The following is a 20,397-nucleotide window of genomic DNA, read 5'->3' on the forward strand; positions in this document are numbered from 1 at the left end:
TATAGGGCTCTGGTCTAAAGTAGTGCACTATATAGGGAATAGGGTTATATAGGTCCCTGGTCTAAAGTAGTGCACTATATAGGGAATAGGGTTCTATAGGGCCCTGGTCTAAAGTAGTGCACTATATATAGGGAATAGGGTTCTATATGGCTCTGGTCTAAAGTAGTGCACTATATATAGGGAATAGGATTCTATAGGGCCCTGGTCTAAAGTAGTGCACTATATATAGGGAATAGGGTTCTATAGGGCCCTGGTCTAAAGTAGTACACTATATAGGGAATAGGGTTCTATAGGGCTCTGGTCTAAAGTAGTGCACTATTTAGGGAATAGGGTTCTATAGGGCCCTGGTCTAAAGTAGTGCACTATTTAGGGAGTAGGGTTCTATATGGCTCTGGTCTAAAGTAGTGCACTATTTAGGGAATAGGGTTCTATATGGCTCTGGTCTAAAGTAGTGCACTATTTAGGGAATAGGGTTCTATAGGGCCCTGGTCTAAAGTAGTACACTATATAGGGAATAGGGTTCTATAGGGCTCTGGTCTAAAGTAGTGCACTATATAGGGAATAGGGTTCTGGTCTAAAGTAGTGCACTATATAGGGAATAGGACCCTGGTCTCTTCCAAATACCATCCTATTCTCTAGGGAACATGTCGGGCAGATCAAACGTGAGACGTGCCCTGGCTGCGGGCAGGGTTAGTGGTGCTTTATTATACCAACCCTTATCCCCTCCAGGGCCATCCCTCTGTGGGCACGAGAACACCAGGAGACCCCCTGAATGAATGGAAGGACATTTAAAATACATTGTTGCTACCCCCGGCAGATAACGATGGCAGCACCCAGCTCTTTAAGCCCTGGTGTTCCAGAGGATTATAGAAGTCAGTGATGACACTGAGCTGTCCAGCTGAGAGACACCAGACTCAGCACCCCGGCAAATCAGGAACAGAACCCCAGCTGCCGTGGCAACCTGGGCCTTGGTTCCGGAACCCTAGCGCCGAGCAGCTGTTGCGCTTTCCCCATCCCGGCGATGCTGGCGACCAAGATGGAGATGATGGTTCTGCAGGTCTCTGGGGAGAGCCAACATGGAGTCATACACCTTGACCAGGAAGAGAAGAGGAAGTCATGCTGATACCTCAACTGTTAATATGAACTTTTAGTTTTAATACAGAACCATCACTGTGTATATGCAGGTTAAAATGTCTACTCATCATCTTTAAAAGTGAATGAAACACCAGTCAGAGAAATAGTCTTGAAAATGTGCTTGTTCCTGAAAATACTACATCTTTGCATTAACTAGTGATGCCTCCACTTTGTCACTTGTCGTATTCAAAATGGCAGCGTATTCCCCATACGACTCTGGTCTAAAAAATAATAATAGTGCACTATATAGGGAATAGGGAGAAGTCTTTGGCCCCTGGCCTCTGACCTTGCATCTGTCCAGTACTCTGCACGTCACAGTATCTTCCACAGCCTCTCCCAGAAGATCTGAGCCGTCACTATGTTGTTGTCGATGAAGACTGGGACTCTCCACAGCAGCAGGACAAGATGATTACCAACCCCCCTGAGATGAACGTGATTTAACCCCCCCATGGGGAAATGAGTCTGTCATCCTTACAGACATAGAATATTCACAACAGTTAAAATATATTTAAAAAAATAATAATAATCATAGGATAATAACTATATGATTGGTCAGGTAAAAACAAACTCCCTCACGACGCCAGGACAGCGGAGTCAATCACCACCTTCCGGAGACACCTGAAACCCCACCTCTTCAAGGAATACCTAGGATAGGATAAGTAATCCTTCCTCACCCCCCCCTAAATGATTTAGATGCACTATTGTAAAGTGGCTGTTCCACTGGATGTCAGAAGGTGAATTCACCAATTTGTAAGTCGCTCTGGATAAGAGCGTCTGCTAAATGACTTAAATGTAAGTGTAAAACGTACAGTATAGTCTGCACAGTGGCCTTTACGGTGCTGGGCGATGTCATATGGTGTAAGACTACCTACAGCCCGACAGTCCTGAACTACTGCTACCTGCAGGGGAACTGGAGCCCAAACAGGATCAATAAGGACTTGATGCAATGAGACAGCGATCAATTACCTTTTGAGGAATCGGTCTGAAGAAAAAAAAGGACCCTCTTACTCAAAGGGTGTAGGCCTAGTATGAACCACACGGGGTCGCATCTCAAAATGGTCCAGTCGGCTCGTCGTCGTTATACTCACATCGGCGACGTATAAAGGACATGCCAATTCCAGGTTACATATACTGCCTTTTCATAGTAGGTTTTAAAATGGCAGAGAAATATGGGGTAAAAGTAAATAAAAAATTGACTTGCATAAACCAAATTGTTTGACAAACTAAAAGGATGAGGGAGGTTTTTTTTTTTTCTTCCAAATCATTCCATAAATGAAGCAGTTACAAGCATTGGTCATCTGCTGCTCAAATGTGACCGAGTCTTCCTTGGAGTGAACAGCCAGAATTGATTCCTTTTAACAAGACAGTAGGGGATTGATTTATATAGGTAGGCGCGCTGGTGTCACCTGTTAATTAATAAATTAGCACACATCCAATATCATCTAATGTCAACCAATCAACGGAATGGAAAGATATAACGTGTTTTTGATCATGCCGCCGTTCTGAAATGAGAGAGACACAGACAGATAAAATCACTAATTGACTCGTTCAATATTAGGTTGGTGACAACGTTCAAAGAAACGTTTATCAAACACGTTGCAACAATGTTCCAATGTAACCCATAATATATAAACACACAAGATACCTTTCAATGTTGGGGCGTTTTTTAAATATTTTTTTCAGGTGATGTGCAGTGTCCTCCAATCACAAGACGTCTTTTTCCGCCGTAGGGCAATACAGACGTGAGTTTCATCCAATCAAATCTCTCGACCGCGATACGCTCGGACGCGTCGCGTTTTCGTCGCTGTAGCTACGCGCTAGGCAAGACAAGCAGTATGGCGGAAGAAGAGAGTGAATTTGAGTTAGAAGGTTTTAAAAAAGAATTGGAGAGTTTATTTGTCAGTTGTTCAAGTGAAGAATACGGACTTCAAAGCAAGCTATATTGTGTACGGTTCTGTAAGGTAAAGCAATGTATTGGAATTACACCTGGGGGAGGAAAAAGAAAGACTTGTTTTCCCCAGTACAGACTCGTACTAGCTAACGGTAGCTAGCTAGCTAGCCAGAGCTCCTTTCTCTAATCTATGCCAAGGCTAACTAGCCAACCAACCTATTCCCTTCCCCCCTCAAACAGACAGATAACAACCCGTAAATGGCTCGCTAGCAACTAATAAACCAACCTGTTTTTCCCCTGTAATGTCACATATGTTATATCCTAATTCACCCTTTTCAAAATGCATGATTGTAGCTAACTAGCTAGCTACGGGGAAAAGCATTGTCAAGTCGTTTTCGGGTAGCTTGCTTGTTAGCCAAGTTATCTTCAGTTCCCACTTTAGCTAGTTAGTTTAGCTGCTAGTTTACCAACAGTAGATTCGGGAACGTGTTTAATAAGACCTCTAGTGGAATTTAATGTCTGCCCTTTCATTTTTTGAAGTTGTTTTTACAGTTTGTCAGATTGAAGCGTTAACGTTACATATACTTGTAGCTAGCTACAGTGTCTAGTTAGTCTGACTATGGCCTAGTTTGGTAATAATGTAGCTAGCTACAGTGTCTTAGTCTGACTATGGCCTCGTTTTGTAATAATGTAGCTAGCTACAGTGTCTAGTTAGTCTGACTATGGCCTCGTTTTGTAATAATGTAGCTAGCTACAGTGTCTAGTTAGTCTGACTATGGCCTAGTTTGGTAATAATGTAGCCAGCGAAGAATTCAGTTGCTACTAAATACGTTGAGATGGTGATGCAGTGAAAGGGACAACAATTGTTTTTAATTGGGCCCATCCAACGTCTTGGTATGGTTTCCATATCCACTGTCTTTAATTTTCCTCCCCCCTGTCCTACCTGTATCTCCCTCTCCCCTTTTCCTACCTGTATCTCCCTCTCCCCTTTTCCTACCTGTATGCCACCACCCTTTTCCTACCTGTATGCCACCACCCTTTTCCTACCTGTATGCCACCACCCTTTTCCTACCTGTATGCCACCCCCCTTTTCCTACCTGTATGCCACCCCCTTTTCCTACCTGTATGCCCCCCCCCCTTTCCTACCTGTACGTCCCCCCTTTCCTACCTGTACGTCCCCCCCTTTCCTACCTGTATGCCCCCCCCTTTCCTACCTGTATGTCCCCTTTCCTACCTGTATGTCCCCTTTCCTACCTGTATGCCCCCCCTTTTACTACCTGTATGTCCCCTTTCCTACCTGTATGTCCCCTTTCCTACCTGTATGTCCCCTTTCCTACCTGTATCTCCCCCTCCCCTTTCCGACCTGTATCTCCCCCACCCCTTCCCTCTCTCCTCCCTCTGCTCCCTTCCCCTGTAGTTGGTGGAGGTGTATTCAGGACGATGGCAGGTACCCTTGCCACAGCTGCAGGTGCTCCAGACTGCTCTATGTTCCTTTGTCCAAGCCTCGGCCTGCTTCCCGTCTGACTGTGAACATGTATGCTACACACTGAGTAGCCTTGCCCTGTAAGTATGAGTCTTGTTTACCTGCTTCGTGGAGTACATAGACTGGGGGTGACAGGACACTATCTCCAGTAGGAGTGTTGTTTCCCTGCTCCTTGGAGTACATAGACTGGGGGTGACAGGACAATATCTCCAGTATGAGTGTTGTTTCCCTGCTCCTTGGAGTACATAGACTGGGGGTGACAGGACAATATCTCCAGTAGGAGTGTTGTTTACCTGCTCCTTGGAGTACATAGACTGGGGGTGACAGGACAATATCTCCAGTATGAGTGTTGTTTCCCTGCTCCTTGGAGTACATAGACTGGGGGTGACAGGACAATATCTCCAGTAGGAGTGTTGTTTCCCTGCTCCGTGGAGTACATAGACTGGGGGTGACAGGACAATATCTCCAGTATGAGTGTTGTTTACCTGCTCCGTGGAGTACATAGACTGGGGGTGACAGGACAATATCTCCAGTATGAGTGTTGTTTCCCTGCTCCTTGGAGTACATAGACTGGGGGTGACAGGACAATATCTCCAGTATGAGTCTTGTTTCCCTGCTCCTTGGAGTACATAGACTGGGGGTGACAGGACAATATCTCCAGTAGGAGTCTTGTTTACCTGCTCCGTGGAGTACATAGACTGGGGGTGACAGGACAATATCTCCAGTAGGAGTGTTGTTTCCCTGCTCCTTGGAGTACATAGACTGGGGGTGACAGGACAATATCTCCAGTATGAGTGTTGTTTACCTGCTCCTTGGAGTACATAGACTGGGGGTGACAGGACAATATCTCCAGTAGGAGTGTTGTTTCCCTGCTCCTTGGAGTACATAGACTGGGGGTGACAGGACAACATCTCCAGTAGGAGTGTTGTTTCCCTGCTCCTTGGAGTACATAGACTGGGGGTGACAGGACAATATCTCCAGTATGAGTGTTGTTTCCCTGCTCCGTGGAGTACATAGACTGGGGGTGACAGGACAACATCTCCAGTATGAGTGTTGTTTCCCTGCTCCTTGGAGTACATAGACTGGGGGTGACAGGACAATATCTCCAGTATGAGTGTTGTTTACCTGCTCCTTGGAGTACATAGACTGGGGGTGACAGGACAATATCTCCAGTATGAGTGTTGTTTACCTGCTCCTTGGAGTACATAGACTGGGGGTGACAGGACAATATCTCCAGTATGAGTGTTGTTTCCCTGCTCCTTGGAGTACATAGACTGGGGGTGACAGGACAATATCTCCAGTATGAGTGTTGTTTCCCTGCTCCTTGGAGTACATAGACTGGGGGTGACAGGACAATATCTCCAGTAGGAGTGTTGTTTCCCTGCTCCTTGGAGTACATAGACTGGGGGTGACAGGACAATATCTCCAGTATGAGTGTTGTTTACCTGCTCCTTGGAGTACATAGACTGGGGGTGACAGGACAATATCTCCAGTATGAGTGTTGTTTACCTGCTCCTTGGAGTACATAGACTGGGGGTGACAGGACAATATCTCCAGTAGGAGTGTTGTTTCCCTGCTCCTTGGAGTACATAGACTGGGGGTGACAGGACAATATCTCCAGTATGAGTGTTGTTTCCCTGCTCCTTGGAGTACATAGACTGGGGTGACAGGACAATATCTCCAGTATGAGTGTTGTTTACCTGCTCCTTGGAGTACATAGACTGGGGGTGACAGGACAATATCTCCAGTAGGAGTGTTGTTTACCTGCTCCTTGGAGTACATAGACTGGGGGTGACAGGACAATATCTCCAGTAGGAGTGTTGTTTCCCTGCTCCTTGGAGTACATAGACTGGGGGTGACAGGACAATATCTCCAGTATGAGTGTTGTTTACCTGCTCCTTGGAGTACATAGACTGGGGGTGACAGGACAATATCTCCAGTAGGAGTGTTGTTTCCCTGCTCCTTGGAGTACATAGACTGGGGGTGACAGGACAATATCTCCAGTAGGAGTGTTGTTTACCTGCTCCTTGGAGTACATAGACTGGGGGTGACAGGACAATATCTCCAGTATGAGTGTTGTTTCCCTGCTCCGTGGAGTACATAGACTGGGGGTGACAGGACAATATCTCCAGTATGAGTGTTGTTTACCTGCTCCCTGGAGTACATAGACTGGGGGTGACAGGACAATATCTCCAGTATGAGTGTTGTTTACCTGCTCCGTGGAGTACATAGACTGGGGGTGACAGGACAATATCTCCAGTATGAGTGTTGTTTACCTGCTCCCTGGAGTACATAGACTGGGGGTGACAGGACAATATCTCCAGTATGAGTGTTGTTTACCTGCTCCTTGGAGTACATAGACTGGGGGTGACAGGACAATATCTCCAGTAGGAGTGTTGTTTACCTGCTCCTTGGAGTACATAGACTGGGGGTGACAGGACAATATCTCCAGTAGGAGTGTTGTTTCCCTGCTCCTTGGAGTACATAGACTGGGGGTGACAGGACAATATCTCCAGTATGAGTGTTGTTTCCCTGCTCCTTGGTGTACATAGACTGGGGGTGACAGGACAATATCTCCAGTAGGAGTGTTGTTTACCTGCTCCTTGGAGTACATAGACTGGGGGTGACAGGACAATATCTCCAGTATGAGTGTTGTTTACCTGCTCCTTGGAGTACATAGACTGGGGGTGACAGGACAATATCTCCAGTATGAGTGTTGTTTACCTGCTCCTTGGAGTACATAGACTGGGGGTGACAGGACAATATCTCCAGTATGAGTGTTGTTTCCCTGCTCCGTGGAGTACATAGACTGGGGGTGACAGGACAATATCTCCAGTAGGAGTGTTGTTTCCCTGCTCCTTGGAGTACATAGACTGGGGGTGACAGGACAATATCTCCAGTAGGAGTGTTGTTTCCCTGCTCCTTGGAGTACATAGACTGGGGGTGACAGGACAATATCTCCAGTATGAGTGTTGTTTACCTGCTCCTTGGAGTACATAGACTGGGGGTGACAGGACAATATCTCCAGTAGGAGTGTTGTTTCCCTGCTCCGTGGAGTACATAGACTGGGGGTGACAGGACAATATCTCCAGTAGGAGTGTTGTTTACCTGCTCCGTGGAGTACATAGACTGGGGGTGACAGGACAATATCTCCAGTAGGAGTGTTGTTTCCCTGCTCCGTGGAGTACATAGACTGGGGGTGACAGGACAATATCTCCAGTATGAGTGTTGTTTACCTGCTCCTTGGAGTACATAGACTGGGGGTGACAGGACAATATCTCCAGTAGGAGTGTTGTTTCCCTGCTCCGTGGAGTACATAGACTGGGGGTGACAGGACAATATCTCCAGTATGAGTGTTGTTTACCTGCTCCTTGGAGTACATAGACTGGGGGTGACAGGACAATATCTCCAGTAGGAGTGTTGTTTCCCTGCTCCGTGGAGTACATAGACTGGGGGTGACAGGACAATATCTCCAGTATGAGTGTTGTTTCCTAGGTGACTCTGCCTCTTTCAGCCTTGTTATTCTGGCCCTGTTGTTACATTTATTAAAGGAGGTATGAGGCTCAAACAGTCCCCTCCCTTTCCTCTCCCCCACCCCTCCCCTTCCTCTCCCCCACCCCTCCCCCTTCCTCTCCCCCACCCCCCCCCTTCCTCTCTCCCACCCCTCCCCTTCCTCTCCCCCACCCCTCCCCTTCCTCTCCCCCACACCCCTCCCCTTCCTCTCCCCCACCCCCTCCCCTTCCTCTCCCCCACACCCCTCCCCTTCCTCTCCCCCACCCCCTCCCCTTCCTCTCCCCCACCCCTCCCCTTCCTCTCCCCCACCCCTCCCCTTCCCCTCCCCTTCCTCTTCCCCACCCCTCCCCTTCCTCTCCCCCACCCCTCCCCTTTCTCTCCCCCACCCCTCCCCTTCCTCTCCCTCACCCCTCCCCCTTCCTCTCCCCCACCCCTCCCCTTTCTCTCCCCCACCCCTCCCCCCTTTCTCTCCCCCACCCCTCCCCCTTTCTCTCCCCCACACCCTCCCCTTTCTCTCCCCCACCCCCTCCCCCTCCCTCTCCCCCACCCCCTCCCCTTCCTCTCCCCCACCCCCTCCCCTTCCTCTCCCCCACACCCCTCCCCTTCCTCTCCCCCTCCCCTTTCTCTCCCCCACCCCTCCCCTTCCTCTCCCTCACCCCTCCCCTTCCTCTCCCCCACCCCTCCCCCCTTTCTCTCCCCCACCCCTCCCCTTTCTCTCCCCCACACCCCTCCCCTTTCTCTCCCCCACACCCCCCCCCTTTCTCTCCCCCACCCCTCCCCTTTCTCTCCCCCACCCTCCCCTTTCTCTCCCCCACACCCCTCCCCTTTCTCTCCCCCACACCCCTCCCCCTTTCTCTCCCCCACACCCCTCCCCTTTCTCTCCCCCACACCCCTCCCCTTCCTCTCCCCCACCCCTCCCCTTTCTCTCCCCCACCCCCTCCCCTTCCTCTCCCCCCCCCCTCCCCTTTCTCTCCCCCACCCCTCCCCTTTCTCTCCCCCACACCCCTCCCCTTTCTCTCCCCACACCCTCCCCTTTCTCTCCCCCACCCCTCCCCCTTTCTCTCCCCCACCCCTCCCCTTTCTCTCCCCCCACACCCCTCCCCTTTCTCTCCCCCACACCCCTCCCCTTTCTCTCCCCCCACCCCCTCCCCTTTCTCTCCCCCACACCCCCCCCCTTCCTCTCCTCCCCCACCCCCTCCCCTTTCTCTCCCCCACCCCTCCCCTTCTCTCCCCCACCCCTCCCCCCTTCCTCTCCCCCACCCCTCCCCTTCCTCTCCCCCACCCCCTCCCCTTCCTCTCCCCCACCCCTCCCCTTTCTCTCCCCTCCCCTTCCTCCCCCACACCCCTCCCCTTCCTCTCCCCCACACCCCCTCCCCTTCCTCTCCCCCACCCCTCCCCCTTCCTCTCCCCCACCCCTCCCCTTCCTCTCCCCCACCCCCCCCCTTCCTCTCCCCCACCCCCCTCCCCTTCCTCTCCCCCACCCCCTCCCCTTCCTCTCCCCCACCCCTCCCCTTTCTCTCCCCCACCCCTCCCCTTTCTCTCCCCACACCCCTCCCCTTTCTCTCCCCCACACCCCTCCCCTTTCTCTCCCCCACCCCCTCCCTTTCTCTCCCCCACCCCCTCCCCTTTCTCTCCCCACACCCCCTCCCCCTTCCTCTCCCCCACCCCCCCCTTCCTCTCCCCCACCCCTCCCCTTTCTCTCTCCCACCCCTCCCCCTTTCTCTCCCCCTCCCCTTCCCTCCCCCACCCCCCCTCCCTTTCTCTCCCCTCCCCTTCCTCTCTCCCCCACCCCCTCCCCTTTCTCTCCCCCTCCCCCTTCCCCTCTCCCCCCCCCACACCCCTCCCCTTCCTCTCCCCCACCCCTCCCCTTTCTCTCCCCCTCCCCTTCTCTCCCCCACCCCTCCCCTCTCTCCCCCCCCTTCCTCTCCCCCACACCCCTCCCCTTTCTCTCCCCCTCCCCTTCCTCTCCCCCACCCCCTCCCCTTTCTCTTCCTCTCCCCCACCCCTCCCCTTTCTCTCCCTTTCTCTCCCCCACCCCTCCCCTTTCTCTCCCTTTCTCTCCCCCACCCCCCCCCTTTCTCTCCCCCTCCCCTTTCTCTCCCCCTCCCCTTTCTCTCCCCCTCCCCTTTCTCTCCCCCTCCCCTTTCTCTCCCCCCCCCCTTCCTCTCCCCCCACACCCCCTCCCCTTTCTCTCCCCCTCCCCCACCCCCTCCCCTTTCTCTTCCTCTCCCCCACCCCCTCCCCTTCCTCTCCCCTTTCTCTCCCCCACCCTCCCTTTCTCTCCCCCTCCCCTTTCTCTCCCCCTCCCCTTTCTCTCCCCCTCCCCTTCCTCTCCCCCAGATCTCCCTTTCTCTCCCCCTCCCCTTCCTCTCCCCCACCCCCTCCCCTTTCTCTCCCCCTCCCCTTCCCCTCTCCCCCACCCCTCCCCTTTCTCTCCCCCTCCCCTTCCTCTCCCCCACCCCTCCCCCACCCCCTCCCCTTTCTCTCCCCCTCCCCTTCCTCTCCCCCACCCCTCCCCTTTCTCTCCCCCTCCCCTTCCTCTCCCCCACCCCTCCCCCTTCCTCTCCCCCACACCCCACCCCCTTTCTCTCATTTCTCTCCCCACAGGAGTGCTTTTGAGCTCTTGCTGTTTTTGAACAGAAATAAGATCCTGCAGGATCCCTTGAAAAAAATCCTTGATTCGTTTCCAGGTGAGTGATCTTAACAACCCCTTGTTTCAAAATCTCAGGAATCATAGACATGTGGCTGTGATGAGTTGACACCCCTTCCTAGCCTGGTTCCATATCTGTTTGTGCTGTCTTGCCAGCTCCTATGGTTGTTGTCATGTCAACAAGACGACACAAAGAGGCTGTGTTGACTCAGGTGACCAATCAGATCATATCCGTTTGAATCAGCTGACCAGTCAGATCATATCCGTTTCTCACTGCTTTATGGAATGCTCTAAAACGTCACTCTGAGTTTGGCAAGATGGCACGTAAGCTCTTGGACCGGGCTAACCTCTTCCTCCTTTATTTCAGGAATGCTTTTCCCAGCTGGAGAGACACCAGAACATCCACCTGCTGCAGGTGGGACAGATCATCAGAGAGAAGGGACCGTGGACCAACCCCATACTACAGGCCATCCTGAAGGACTCACAACTGCCCCGGGATGAAGGTGAGAGTCTGGGAGAGAAAGGCCGGATGAGAGGGAGGGCCATGGCCCAGCTTCTACATGCTCATCCATATGCCACGTTGTATTACTGACTAGAAATCTGTCCTGTAAATATCTCCTCTGGAGTCGTCCATCTATGACGACAAGAGTCCGTTAACTTGAGGTTCCTCTCTCTGTGGATTTAATATTTACTGCTGTAACACTCCTTTTTCTTTCTGTCCCCCAAATATAGAGCACTATTCGGGATGCATCATTGACCCTTGACCTGTCTCTCTCCACAGTGGACCGGTACTTAGGCTCAGAGGTGCAACATTGACCCTTGACCTGTCTCTCTCCACAGTGGACCGGTACTTAGGCTCAGAGGTGCAACATTGACCGTTGACCTGTCTCTCTCCACAGTGGACCGGTACCTCAGCTCAGAGGTGCAACATTGACCCTTGACCTGTCTCTCTCCACAGTGGACCGGTACCTCAGCTCAGAGGTGCAACATTGACCCTTGACCTGTCTCTCTCCACAGTGGACCGGTACCTAGGCTCAGAGGTGCAACATTGACCCTTGACCTGTCTCTCTCCACAGTGGACCGGTACCTCAGCTCAGAGGTGCCAGTGTTCTTTGAGCTGCGTGTTCGTTACCTGCTGTCCAGTGAGATGTTCACCGAGGCGGTGGTCTTGGCTAAGACCTGCTCTCAGCACCCCGTTGCCGGGCGACACCTCTTCTTCCGACAGGCCTACCTCACCTGTCTGTTGAAGGCATCGCTCCCTCGCCATATGCACGAAGAGGTGAGGGAAGCAAACTTTGGTTATTAGGATTCCTGGGTTCTGGATAATAGCATCTGCTAAATGACTTGAATATAGAATGTTGGGAATGGGGGGGGCGGGGTTATGACTGCTCGGGGTAATTACTGTACTTGATAGATGGGATCTACTGTAGAGATGAGAGGATGGACTGATATGCTAGATGGGATCTACTGTAGAGACGAGAGGATGTAGTGATATGCTAGCTGGGATGGAGAGATGAGAGGATGGACTGATATGCTAGCTGGGATGTAGAGATGAGAGGATGGACTGATATGCTAGCTGGGATGTAGAATTGAGAGGATGGACTGATATGCTAGCTGGGATGTAGAGATGAGAGGATGGACTGATATGCTAGCTGGGATGGAGAGATGAGAGGATGGACTGATATGCTAGCTGGGATGGAGAGATGAGAGGATGGACTGATATGCTAGCTGGGATCTACTGTAGAGATGAGAGGATGGACTGATATGCTAGCTGGGATCTACAGTAGAGATGAGAGGATGGACTGATATGCTAGCTGGGATGGAGAGTTGAGAGGATGTAGTGATATGCTAGTTGGGATGGAGAGATGAGAGGATGGACTGATATGCTAGCTGGGATGGAGAGATGAGAGGATGGACTGATATGCTAGCTGGGATCTACTGTAGAGACGAGAGGATGGACTGATATGCTAGCTGGGATGGAGAGATGAGAGGATGGACTGATGAGAGGATGGACTGATATGCTAGCTGGGATCTACAGTAGAGATGAGAGGATGGACTGATATGCTAGCTGGGATGGAGAGATGAGAGGATGGACTGATATGCTAGCTGGGATCTACAGTAGAGATGAGAGGATGGACTGATATGCTAGCTGGGATGTAGAGATGAGAGGATGGACTGATATGCTAGCTGGGATCTACAGTAGAGATGAGAGGATGGACTGATATGCTAGCTGGGATGGAGAGATGAGAGGATGGACTGATATGCTAGCTGGGATGGAGAGATGAGAGGATGGACTGATATGCTAGCTGGGATGTAGAGATGAGAGGATGGACTGATATGCTAGCTGGGATGTAGAGATGAGAGGATGAACTGATATGCTAGCTGGGATGGAGAGATGAGAGGATGGACTGATATGATAGCTGGGATGTAGAGATGAGAGGATGGACTGATATGATAGCTGGGATGTAGAGATGAGAGGATGGACTGATATGCTAGCTGGGATCTACAGTAGAGATGAGAGGATGGACTGATATGCTAGCTGGGATGTAGAGATGAGAGGATGGACTGATATGCTAGCTGGGATGTAGAGATGAGAGGATGAACTGATATGCTAGCTGGGATGGAGAGATGAGAGGATGGACTGATATGATAGCTGGGATGTAGAGATGAGAGGATGGACTGATATGCTAGCTGGGATGGAGAGATGAGAGGATGGACTGATATGATAGCTGGGATCTACAGTAGAGATGAGAGGATGGACTGATATGCTAGCTGGGATGGAGAGATGAGAGGATGGACTGATATGCTAGTTGGGATGTAGAGATGAGAGGATGGACTGATATGCTAGCTGGGATGGAGAGATGAGAGGATGGACTGATATGCTAGCTGGGATGGAGAGATGAGAGGATGGACTGATATGCTAGCTGGGATGGAGAGATGAGAGGATGGACTGATATGCTAGCTGGGATGGAGAGATGAGAGGATGGACTGATATGCTAGCTGGGATGGAGAGATGAGAGGATGGACTGATATGCTAGCTGGGATGTAGAGATGAGAGGATGGACTGATATGCTAGCTGGGATGGAGAGATGAGAGGATGGACTGATATGCTAGCTGGGATCTACAGTAGAGATGAGAGGATGTAGTGATATGCTAGCTGGGATCTACAGTAGAGATGAGAGGATGAGGTTTTGACAAAGATGATGTGTTTTGTACAAGAGCACTAATACAAGCACTAACTAATTGCTAAATGTGGTTGTTGCAGTCCATATTTGGAGGTGCTGCCTTTCCCCCTTGTTTGGAAGGCTTAGTCGGCCACGTATGGGGGTGGGTGGGATTGCTGACGACAGATTACCTCTTAGTTTTGGGTGATGTCATTAGGAATCTAGCAGTGATGTCGTGGGGAGAATTAGCCGGTGTAGTGGGAAGGAATTAGCCGGTGTAGCGGGGGGAGAATTAGCCGGTGTGGCGGGGGGAGAAGTAGCCGGTGTGGGGGGGAGAAGTAGCCGGTGTGGCGGGGGAGAAGTAGCCGGTGTAGCGGGGGAGAATTAGCCGGTGTAGCGGGGGAGAATTAGCCGGTGTGGCGGGGGGGAGAATTAGCCGGTGTGGCGGGGGAGAATTAGCCGGTGTAGCGGGGGGGAGAATTAGCCGGTGTAGCGGGGGGGAGAATTAGCCGGTGTAGCGGGGGGGAGAATTAGCCGGTGTCGCGGGGGGGAAATAGCTGAACGTAACGCTCCCCTCACGGTGTCGCCCTGCGTTCGTCCTCCACTACACCACTGGAATCTACCGTATAAATGCTGGAGTGATGTCATCATTTCTTCTTCTTCTCTCCCTCCACCTGTAGATGTCTGACATCGACGGTAAGGACGCTGTGGATATCGTGTGTAACACGGAGAGTGAGGAGAGCGACGAGACGCTCCTGGCCCTCTGCACGGCCTTCCTCTCTCAGCAGCTACACCGGGAGACATGTACTGCATGTGGTGAGGCTCGTCACTGTCTATACACATCACACCGGTCTGTGTTCTACACCGGGGGAGACATGTACTGCATGTGGTGAGGCTCGTCACTGTCTATACACATCATACCGGTCTGTGTTCTACACCGGGGAGACATGTACTGCATGTGGTGAGGCTCGTCACTGTCTATACACATCATACCGGTCTGTGTTCTACACCGGGGAGACATGTACTGCATGTGGTGAGGCTCGTCACTGTCTATACACATCACACCGGTCTGTGTTCTACACCGGTCTGTGTTCTACACCGGTCTGTGTTCTACACCGGTCTGTGTTCTACACCGGTCTGTGTTCTACACCGGTCTGTGTTCTACACCGGTCTGTGTTCTACACCGGGGAGACATGTACTGCATGTGGTGAGGCTCGTCACTGTCTATACACATCACACCGGTCTGTGTTCTACAGGGGGGACGTGTGTATGGTACCGGTCTGTGTTCTACAGGGGGGACTTGTGTATGGTACCGGTCTGTGTTCTACATCAGGGGGCGTGTGTATGGTACCGGTCTGTGTTCTACATCAGGGGGCGTGTGTATGGTACCGGTCTGTGTTCTACATCAGGGGGCGTGTGTATGGTACCGGTCTGTGTTCTACATCAGGGGACGTGTGTATGGTACCGGTCTGTGTTCTACATCAGGGGACGTGTGTATGGTACCGGTCTGTGTTCTACATCAGGGGGACGTGTGTATGGTACCGGTCTGTGTTCTACATCAGGGGCGTGTGTATGGTACCGGTCTGTGTTCTACATCAGGGGGCGTGTGTATGGTACCGGTCTGTGTTCTACATCAGGGGACGTGTGTATGGTACCGGTCTGTGTTCTACATCAGGGGACGTGTGTATGGTACCGGTCTGTGTTCTACATGGGACGTGTGTATGGTACCGGTCTGTGTTCTACATCAGGGGACGTGTGTATGGTACCGGTCTGTGTTCTACATCAGGGGACGTGTGTATGGTACCGGTCTGTGTTCTACATCAGGGGACGTGTATATGGTACCGGTCTGTGTTCTACAGGGGGGACCTGTGTATGGTACCGGTCTGTGTTCTACAGGGGGGACCTGTGTATGGTACCGGTCTGTGTTCTACAGGGGGACGTGTGTTTGGTACCGGTCTGTGTTCTACAGGGGGGACGTGTGTATGGTACCGGTCTGTGTTCTACAGGGGGACGTGTGTATGGTACCGGTCTGTGTTCTACATCAGGGGACGTGTGTATGGTACCGGTCTGTGTTCTACATCGGGGGACGTGTGTATGGTACCGGTCTGTGTTCTACGTCGGGGACGTGTGTATGGTACCGGTCTGTGTTCTACAGGGGGGACGTGTGTATGGTACCGGTCTGTGTTCTACAGGGGGGACGTGTGTATGGTACCGGTCTGTGTTCTACATCAGGGGACGTGTGTATGGTACCGGTCTGTGTTCTACATCAGGGGACGTGTGTATGGTACCGGTCTGTGTTCTACAGGGGGGACGTGTGTATGGTACCGGTCTGTGTTCTACAGGGGGGGACGTGTGTATGGTACCGGTCTGTGTTCTACAGGGGGACGTGTGTATGGTACCGGTCTGTGTTCTAGGGGGACCTGTGTATGGTACCGGTCTGTGTTCTACAGGGGGACGTGTGTATGGTACCGGTCTGTGTTCTACGTCGGGGGGGACGTGTGTATGGTACCGGTCTGTGTTCTACGTCGGGGACGTGTGTATGGTACCTGTCTGTGTTCTACAGGGGGACCTGTGTATGGTACCGGTCTGTGTTCTACAGGGGGGGACCTGTGTATGGTACCGGTCTGTGTTCTACAGGGGACGTGTGTATGGTACCGGTCTGTGTTCTACATCAGGGGGGATGTGTGTATGGTACCGGTCTGTGTTCTACAGGGGGGGATGTGTGTATGGTACCGGTCTGTGTTCTACAGGGGGACGTGTGTATGGTACCGGTCTGTGTTCTACAGGGGGACGTGTGTATGGTACCGGTCTGTGTTCTACACCGGTCTGTGTTCTACAGGGGGACGTGTGTATGGTACCGGTCTGTGTTCTACATCAGGGGACGTGTGTATGGTACCGGTCTGTGTTCTACATCAGGGGACGTGTGTATGGTACCGGTCTGTGTTCTACATCAGGGGACGTGTGTATGGTACCGGTCTGTGTTCTATACGGGGGACGTGTGTATGGTACCGGTCTGTGTTCTACAGGGGGACGTGTGTATGGTACCGGTCTGTGTTCTATATCAGGGGACGTGTGTATGGTACCGGTCTGTGTTCTACAGGGGGGGACGTGTGTATGGTACCGGTCTGTGTTCTACAGGGGGGACCTGTGTATGGTACCGGTCTGTGTTCTACAGGGGGGACCTGTGTATGGTACCGGTCTGTGTTCTACAGGGGGGACGTGTGTATGGTACCGGTCTGTGTTCTACAGGGGGACGTGTGTATGGTACCGGTCTGTGTTCTACAGGGGACGTGTGTATGGTACCGGTCTGTGTTCTACAGGGGGGACCTGTGTATGGTACCGGTCTGTGTTCTACAGGGGGGACGTGTGTATGGTACCGGTCTGTGTTCTACAGGGGGACGTGTGAATGGTACCGGTCTGTGTTCTACAGGGGGGACCTGTGTATGGTACCGGTCTGTGTTCTACAGGGGGGACCTGTGTATGGTACCGGTCTGTGTTCTATATCAGGGGACGTGTGTATGGTACCGGTCTGTGTTCTACAGGGGGGGACGTGTGTATGGTACCGGTCTGTGTTCTACAGGGGGGACCTGTGTATGGTACCGGTCTGTGTTCTACAGGGGGACGTGTGTATGGTACCGGTCTGTGTTCTACAGGGGGACGTGTGTATGGTACCGGTCTGTTTTCTATATCAGGGGACGTGTGTATGGTACCGGTCTGTGTTCTACAGGGGGACGTGTGTATGGTACCGGTCTGTGTTCTACAGGGGGGACGTGTGTATGGTACCGGTCTGTGTTCTACAGGGGGGGACGTGTGTCTGTGTTCTACACCGGTCTGTGTTCTACATCAGGGACGTGTGTATGGTACCGGTCTGTGTTCTACATCGGGGGACGTGTGTATGGTACCGGTCTGTGTTCTACAGGGGGGGACGTGTGTATGGTACCGGTCTGTGTTCTACGTCGGGGGGGGACGTGTGTATGGTACCGGTCTGTGTTCTACAGGGGGACGTGTGTATGGTACCGGTCTGTGTTCTACGGGGGGGACCTGTGTATGGTACCGGTCTGTGTTCTACAGGGGGGACGTGTGGCCGCTGCTTCGTGTGTTAGTTTGGCCCGGGGTAGAACATCCATTGTAAATAAGAATTTGTTCTTAACTGACTTGCCTATTTAAAATAAAGGATATATATATATATATATATATATATTTAAAAAATACCTAAATAAATACAAGTACTGATATGTATTTATCCTGCTTGTTGTTTGTGGTTTTCTGGGCCTGGTTTCCGTTCAGCACCTGGTGATAACTGTTGACATTAATGGGGCTTTATAGACAACATTGATTGGTTGATTGATCATGGACCACTTCCTACTCCCCCTGTTGGGATCTGATTTACAAACCCAGGTTTTTAATTGAGTAAAGCTAATGAATAAACTGACTTAAAAAAAACAAAAAACAGTAATAATAAACCTTTTTATTAATGAAGTGGCTTTTTTTAATAAGTTTGTTATTGAATCAATTCCTCTTCCTCTTCCAGGGATTTGGTGTTCATATGGAGTCGCCTCCGCCTGCGGGTCAACCCTTCCAAACAGGCCTTCCTGGAAGAGACTCATCGGTTGCTGCTGTCTGCCACCAACATCAGATCCATATTCTCTTTCATTAGAGTGATCCTTGCAGAGGTGAGCCAGGAACTCCTGGGATTGTTGATTTTTACTGCTGAAATTCCAGCTGCCATTTTTGTTTGTTCAGATGTAATGGGAGTTGTTGTGGTCGAGGATGATGTGAAAAGCTTTGGGTTGTACCTCCGCTCAGGTGGCTTGGCTTAGGTCGGCGTCCTTCAGATGCTTGTTGAGGGTTACTGTGCTGACTAGAGAGATGAATAGAAGCAATGGCTTTTATTTGGGGTTATACTGAGAATTTGTGTTGAACGGACAAACAACATGAGCGTTGGACGAGTAACTGAAAGGTTGCAAGATCGAATCCCCGAGCTGACAAGGTGCAAATCTGTTGTTCTGCCCCTGAACAAGGCAGTTAACCCACTGGTCCCCTGGTAAGGCCGACATTGAAAATAAGAATTTGTTCTTAACTGACTTGCCTAGTTAAATAAATAAAAAATACCATCAGCTTTGCATGGTGCTGGGGTGCGACTCAAATGGCCCCATATCTATGGTCCCTGGTTCAGAATAACACATTACAATGTATATAGGGAATAGTTTACTTTTTTTGGGACACAGCCCTGATCATGATTAGGCCGGTTTGTTTTTCAGTCACAAATAGACACCTTTTGATGAAGATGAGAAACAAAGACTGGATAAATACATGATCCAAATACTGAGATTTTTTTATTCCCCAAAACATTTTGACATTATTTTATACTCGTATACAATCGCTCAGGGAAAGATTTGAGTTTAACCAGTACATATTTTTGTTTCTTTTCTTCTCGTGGAAGGTTTGGCCATAATTATTGGCACCCCTGTTTTACAAAACCTCGCCTTTGTGAAATATAACGGCATCGAGACTGTGTGGGTTCTTTTTCTCCCTCTGCTAATGCTTTCTGATTTCAACACCAAACCCACCGCTTCTGTGTGTGTGGCCAAAGAGCTCTCTTTTCCTGTCATCCAACAAATGTAAACTGCTGGAGTTTTCTAAACGCCACTTGGATTGGAACCTGGTGCTTTGGGTCAGATCACCTGTAAATAGAGCAGACCAGAGGTGGGTTTGGTGTCCAAATCAGGATGTATGAGCAGAGAATAACCCCATTACCTACTGTGGAATATGGTGCTGGATCTTTGATGTTATGGGGGCTGTTCTGCTTCCGCCGGTCCTGGGGCTCTTGATGCTTCCGCCGGTCCTGGGGCTCTTGATGCTTCCGCCGGTCCTGGGGCTTGATCTTCCGCGGATCCTGGGGCTCTTGATGCTTCCGCCGGTCCTGGGGCTCTTGATGCTTCCGCCGGTCCTGGGGCTCTTGATGCTTCCGCCGGTCCTGGGGCTCTTGATGCTTCCGCCGGTCCTGGGGCTCTTGATGCTTCCGCCGGTCCTGGGGTTCCGGATGTTTACGCCGGTCCTGGGGCTCTTGATGCTTCCGCCGGTCCTGGGGCTCTTGATGCTTCCGCCGGTCCTGGGGCTCTTGATGCTTCCGCCGGTCCTGGGGCTCTTGATGCTTCCGCCGGTCCTGGGCTCTTGAGCTGGATGTGCTTCCGCCGGTCCTGGGGCTCTTGATGCTTCCGCCGGTCCAGGGCTCTTGATGCTTCCGCCAACTGGGGCTCTTGCAGATCTGTCAACATCCATTTTGCATGCCAACTAATGCAAATCTCTGTCCATGTACGCAGATACCTTAAAAGTATGTCGAAATTAATATTTTTTATTTTTTATAAAAAAATAAATCCGCTGAGTAAATCTAACATCCTGTTTCTCGAGCTGCGACACACAGACATCTACGGAGCTTGTGTCAACGGACATGGAGATGAATACATCATTATTGGACGTGCCTGCCCCGTCTGCCTGTGGTGTCTGCCTGCCCCGTGTCTGCCTGCCCCGTGTCTGCCTGCCCCGTGTCTGCCTGCCCCGT

The 20,397-nt window shown here is 51.3% G+C and overlaps 1 protein-coding gene and 1 long non-coding RNA gene across 2 annotated transcripts; both read left to right on the forward strand.

Moving 5' to 3' along the window:
* Positions 1–2,130: 2,130 nt before the first annotated feature.
* LOC135542984 (uncharacterized) lies at positions 2,131–10,706 on the forward strand. Its single transcript, XR_010456154.1, has 3 exons — positions 2,131–3,095; positions 4,443–4,588; positions 10,629–10,706. It is a non-coding gene; the product is annotated as an uncharacterized LOC135542984 (long non-coding RNA).
* A 138-nt stretch (positions 10,707–10,844) lies between these two features.
* LOC135542909 (zinc finger protein 654-like) lies at positions 10,845–14,728 on the forward strand. Its single transcript, XM_064970052.1, has 4 exons — positions 10,845–10,883; positions 11,039–11,174; positions 11,748–11,950; positions 14,516–14,728. The coding sequence occupies exons 1-4, from the start codon at positions 10,845–10,847 to the stop codon at positions 14,726–14,728; spliced, it is 591 nt and encodes a 196-aa protein (XP_064826124.1).
* The last annotated feature ends 5,669 nt before the right edge of the window (positions 14,729–20,397 follow it).

Source organism: Oncorhynchus masou, chromosome 7, assembly GCF_036934945.1.
Source record: "Oncorhynchus masou masou isolate Uvic2021 chromosome 7, UVic_Omas_1.1, whole genome shotgun sequence".
NCBI classification, from domain to species: Eukaryota; Metazoa; Chordata; class Actinopteri; order Salmoniformes; family Salmonidae; genus Oncorhynchus; species Oncorhynchus masou.